Consider the following 6,000-nt stretch of genomic DNA (forward strand, 5'->3'; position numbering starts at 1 on the left):
CCATATGGTTCAACTTCATATCTGTATCTTTTCAATTACGTATCTCAATAAACTTCCTTTTTGGCTTTAGGCAGTTTAACTTAGGTTTCTGTCATTCACAAACATGAGTCCAGACCAGTATGTAAGGTTGTTGTAGCCACTAAAATGAGATCTCAACATGCACAGGTGCATCATTCAAAGGACCACTTGTAAAAAAAAAACAAAGATACCAAGATACTACAATATCTTCTTCTCCTCAAGTTTGGAAAAAGTTAAATTCTTTTTTTTTTTTGTGAGGAAGATCAGCTCTGGGCTAACATCTGTGCCCATCTTCCTCCACTTTATATGGGACGCCTCCATAGCATGGCTTGACAAGCAGCGCATCGGTACTCGCCAGGGATCTGAATCCCGGCCAACAGCAGCGGAGAGCGCGTACTTAACTGCTACGCCACGGGGCCAGCTCCCACACAAAAGTTAAATTATTAACAAGAGTAATAATAATGGATAGAAATATATATGAGACTTCACAGTCTGTAAAACATTTCATACTCGCCTCATTTAATTGGCATAACTACCCTATGAGGTAAACATGTGCCCATTTTACAGATAAAAAAACTGATCCAAAGCAGTTGAGTATGTTGAACTGAATTTCCCAGATAGTAAAAGGCAGAGCCAGGCCTCAAACCCAGATCCTTTCACCCCAAAATCTCACTCTTCCCACTTCATCTCACAATGCTGAGCTTGTCAAGAAATTGCTTATGAAACATTTGCGTGGACCCCTAGGGAACATATGAAGCATCAAAGAAATGTCTCAACATTTCAAAACAACTACCAATCTGATCATTTTAAAGAGGCAGCCCAAAACTCTGAGGCTGAAACATGTCAAACCTTTCTAATGTTGGTGAGATCCTGGCCAGTGTTATTAAGAACTATAGAATGACTGTCTCAGAATCGTAAATGCTAAGTTGCAATCCATTTTAATTGTGAAATCTAGACTCCTCTTTCAGTTCTCATCCTCCTTAACCTTTCTGTAATATTGATACTCCTGACTCACTAGCACACTGTAGACACTTAATATTAATAAATGTTTGTGGAATATGCCACAGAGGTGACAATTTTTTTAAATTCCTCAAGATCACAAAGTTAATAGGATATGATATAACCATTTGACTTACACCAACAAAGGCTCCATCAAACTCATTTTCCCCATATTAGAATAGAGCTTCACAATTAGTACCTTTTTGGTTGTTCTATATCATGCAGTCAATCTTTAGAATCCCTTTCCTTTCAATTCAACAAACTTTGTAAGCACCCTCTACTTTCTACATACCTTGTTCTAGCTACTAGAACTTAACAGAAACCCCAAAGCCAATATTACAATTTGCTTCTAGGCACACTGGAAATACATCTAGGTTCTTGATATCATTACTAAAAGATGATGATGAAAATTTTTAATTAAACATTTTTTAAAACCTGTCAGTGTTCTCAGAGTACCTTCCTAGAGAACACAGACAATGATTAACCATGACCTAATAATTACCTTGAATAAGACTAAAAACCTAGTCGTGTAGGTTAGAGATCTTTAGCAATGTGCTTTGATGGCCCAAAATTTTGAAAAATGAAGCCAGAAGTATGGTCTTTGGGAGTTGGAGCATAAGACGTGGCATAAACTCTGGACCAAGCAGAAAGCACATGGCAGATGGTTGTATTAACCTATCATAGCATTCCTCTTAGGCAGTCCTGGGACAGGTGACCCATCCAATTTTTTAAGAAAATTCACCAAGGTCATCTTTTCATTATACTTTGCCTCATCTGATAACTCAGGATCAACAGAAAAGGAATCTAGAAATCTCAGGCTAGGGGCATTCAAAGGACATGTATCTAAAAATGGTCAAGTAGAAAGACTGAAGGAGGAGACTTGGGTTCAGATTTTAGCTCTATCACAGGTCACAAGCCCTTAAGCAAGGCACTTAAGGGCCCTCCCTGTCACTCCTTTCAGTCTCCCTCCCTTCCCTCCAGGGTTTAGTTACTTATCTATAAAATAATGCAAGTAGACCAGTTGATATCTAAGGTTCTCTCCAGCTGTAAAAGTCTAAGTTTCTGTTAAAACAGGACAGGCACATGACTGAAGGGAGTTTAAGCAGAAGCCCTAAACACTAGCAAGGAAGAACTTCAAGCAGAGAAAGAGAAGCCAATTGCTATGAAATAAAAGCAGCAGTGAAGTATCAGATACGTGATGGAACCAAATGTTGCATGTTTCCTATTGGCCCCACAATCCTTTTAAACACATAAACTTCACCCGAAGATGTAATTGTTGTAAAAGCTGATAGTAAATCACACTTGCACTGGATGAAAGACTATAAATTTGTTTAAGATCAATAATATTTTCTCAAAAAACTTCAAATCAGATCCTGGGATCTGAGAATTCCTCAAAGAAACGTTAGGGAAAATGCTTAAAGACTTTCCTATGTGAATTTGGAAACTGGAAATATGAATAGTAAGCAAAAGAATGTTACTTTGTGTTGGTCAATATAATAAAACAGCTGCTAGTTTATGATGATGGTCTATATGCTTTACACCATGCTAAGCACTTTTACATCTTTATGTTCATAAAATGCCATGGAATAGATTCTTTCATTATCATACCAATTATGCAGATAAGCAATCTGAGCCATGCAAAGTTAAGTGACTTCCTCAAGGTCACACAGCTAGAAAATGGTAAAGCCAATGCTGGAACCCAGACAGGTTGACACCAGAGTTCAGTCTCTCAAATTTTTTCTTAAAAAGCAGTATACAAAATATGAGGAAAATGCAAATAATTTGTAGCTACAGATAGGCTATAATTTTTTTAAAAGACTAACCATAAAACACTCAGAACTCTTTTCCAAATTCTAATGATGCAAAGTTTGCAGTAAGATCTTACCTAAAATGTGGTGCTAAAATAAGGGCATTTCCATTGTAATCATACTTACTTCATCAGATAAGTAGAATCAATACAACAAGAATCTAGAAATCTCCTTAACCTTCCAGGCTAAGGACATTCAGAGGACACATATGTAAAAATGATCAAGAAGGAAGACCGGCAGTGAGAATACTTGGATTTGGGTCATAGAAACTTGAAGAGTTTCTGAAAAAATATCCACAGTAATGGAGCAGCAGGTGGATTGGACTTTATGTGGCAAAGACTTGCAAAATGCCCCTCAGCTTCTTTAGTAACCTCACGCATGGTTAGTAACTTAGGGAGCATGACATTTTTAGTACAAAAGAAGAGAGACAGAGAAACAGAGAGAGAGCTACACACTACAGCAGTTAAATTATAGCCTCTGGAGTCAGAATCTCTTGGATTTGCCTCACAACTCTGCCATTTTCTAGCAGTATGACCTTGGGCAAGTTACTTAATTGCTCTGTGCCTCCATTTCTCATCTGTAAAACAGGGAGAAGGAGTACTTACTACAAAAGGGCATTATGAAGATTAGAGGAGTCAGTAAGTGTAAAGTACTTAGAACAGGGCCTGCCACATGTATAAGTGTATGATATGTTACTATACATATTATTATTATATATTATTATTATTATAGAATGGAAGATGGATAGATGTAAACTACCAGGAAGAGCAAGTACAGGTTATTTGGTGACTAAACCATCAATCCAGGGGAGAGAACATCTGTTTTGGTTGTACGGGGACAACCCAGATGTATCCCAGATGAATCCGGACAAGATTTCCTTTTGCCAGGCACAGACAGGAACATATAGTAAATCCTATGGCTATATTTAGGACGCGAGATATATATAACCCTAAGCACTGGGGCAAACCCTCCACAATAATAATAAATCCTCTTTCTGTGTTACCAACACTGAGAAAAGGTGTTCAAAGGAAGAATTATTAACGGTCTCCCCCTGCCTCCCCTCCCTTCCTGCGATTTTTGCAAGACCAGTGGAGTATGTTGGCGTTTCCAAACTTCTTCCCAGGAAGTCTGAAATGGGTACTACTAGGAGTTGCTGTATGATTACTTAGTTGATTCCCTCTAAGGAGCTTATGCTAAGAATTGAGGAAAGAAGGCAGATTAACCATTTGAATACACGCCACGGCCCATCCACAAGCCCGCCTCTCTCTCCGCCATAAGTGGGGGCTTCCACAGTCCCCACCCGTCAACCCCAATATGTGATCCAGGGAAATCAATTTATTGCTTTGGCTAATCCTACAACAATAGGGGTTTCATTTTCATTGTAGGGCAATTAAGTTGTCCGACGAGAAGGAAGGAGCGGGAGAGGAAGAGGGGGAGGAGGGACTCTTCCATCCGCATAGACAGATTAGTCCCCGCGGAGGCAGCAGCGTCCGCTCTGTCTGTCTGGTGGTCGGTCACACGCAGCTCCCGGCTGCTACCTAGCAACGCAAAGCCAGGGAGAGAGCTCGCCGCTTCCCCGGCCTCCTCTCGCTCTTCCCATTCATCCCCGGTTTCTCTCGCGCGCGCTCTCGCTCTCCCTCGCCCTCCCTCTCGCTCTCCACCCCCCCCCGCCCCCACGCGCTGCTGTACTCTGTCTTCAAGCTCTGTCGCTCTCTCCTCCTCCTCTCCCTTTTCCTCTCTACGTGCTCGTCGTCTTCTCTCTTAGGGGACTCGTACTGTTTTTATTCTCTCCACTCCTTCCTCCCTCTCTTTCTCTACCTCTGTTTCTGTAAAAAGGTAAACTCTCCGACAACTTGAGAGAAGTTTAAAGCGCTTTATAACAGAAACTTTCTTCATTCGAGCCCTCAAAACTCTGGCCGCGCAGACGGGCCCCATTCATCAACACAAAAGCCCCCACCTCCCAGATGGAAAGGAAAACCCTTCAAGAAAATGCTCCAGTGCCTCAGCCGCTCTCTCAGCCAATCCCACCTCCCGGCCTTATCTTGCCTCGTAAATGATCTGTATCGAGACGCGGTCTCTTGGGGGTCACCGCGGGACCAAGTTTCCCTGGTGAAGAAGGAGGGGGGCGGGGGGCGGCTCTAGCCCGCAGCAGTCCAGGGCGCGCGACGGGATCTCCCCGGCGGGGCGCTGCAGGTGGAAAACTGCGCACCGAGCAGCGCCGAGGACCGCTCAGCCCCGGAGAGAATAAATCAGTGGGGGTAGCTGGCTGCGCACTCACTGGGGAAAGAACCTCATTCTCCGGGTCCCAACTGCAAAGCGCTTTCCAGAAGGTCGGGACAAACTCCCGTGGGAACAAAGATGGGGTCCCGGTGGTGTGAGCTGTCGCTGAAACCGGAGGAGCTCCTTTCTCAAGTTTGCGGCTGCTCAGTTCCCGAGCGGACGAAGGAGGGGCGCTCCCACTCGCCCCTCGCTGGGCAACCTGAGCGCCCCAGGGGGGGCCGCTCCGGCTTTGCCGCCCTGCCCTGGCCCCTGCCGGGCCGCGGTCCCCATCGCCCGCCTGCGGACTCGACCCTGCCACGGCAGGGGAAGTCAGGCGCTCCGCGCGGAGCTTGAGCCGGCGGGCGCTTACCTTGACCACTGGCCGGCGCCATGCAAGCGGCGAAAGCCAGCAGCAGCGTGCACGCCACCGCCGCCGCCCCGCGCTCCATCCCCGCGACAGTCCCGGGCCCCGGCCTCGCCGTTCCTTCCCTGGGAGGTGGGCGCGCGTCGCACACAGCACCCGCACCACTTCCGCTCGCGAGCGCTCCTTTCGGTCCGCGCCTCGCCGGGCTCCTAGTGGCGGAGAGCCGGCCCCGGCGCCCGAGGCATCCCGTTTTCTACCCGCGCCAGTCCCCACCCTCCAGACAGTGTATAAAGCCCTTTAGACCCGACCGCCCCGGAACTAGCATGCGGGAATCCAGCGGGGCAGGCCCCCTGCCGCCCGGCCCGCCCTCTGCACTTTGCAGCGAGGGAGGAGTGGGGACTCGAACACACCGCGCTCACACATGCACATTCCACGCGCGCACACCCACACACGTACTCATACAGCCTCACACACAGTCGCACACACTCCTCAGTGTCACACAAACTGACACGCAGTCTCACACGCTCATTCACGCGCGTGCACAGTCCTCAG

General features: G+C 46.1%; 1 protein-coding gene across 2 annotated transcripts in view; it reads right to left on the reverse strand.

Moving 5' to 3' along the window:
- Positions 1–5,695, reverse strand: part of LRP2 (LDL receptor related protein 2) — a 203,622-nt gene extending 197,927 nt beyond the window's left edge. For both annotated transcript variants that reach the window (XM_058549201.1, XM_058549200.1), the window contains exon 1: positions 5,455–5,695. In XM_058549201.1, coding sequence (XP_058405184.1) covers positions 5,455–5,533 — 79 coding nt within the window. In that variant the 5' untranslated portion in view covers positions 5,534–5,695. The remainder of the gene's footprint in view (positions 1–5,454) is intronic.
- Between the last annotated feature and the right edge of the window lie 305 nt (positions 5,696–6,000).

Source organism: Diceros bicornis, chromosome 10 (genome assembly GCF_020826845.1).
Source record: "Diceros bicornis minor isolate mBicDic1 chromosome 10, mDicBic1.mat.cur, whole genome shotgun sequence".
Lineage (NCBI taxonomy): Eukaryota > Metazoa > Chordata > Mammalia > Perissodactyla > Rhinocerotidae > Diceros > Diceros bicornis.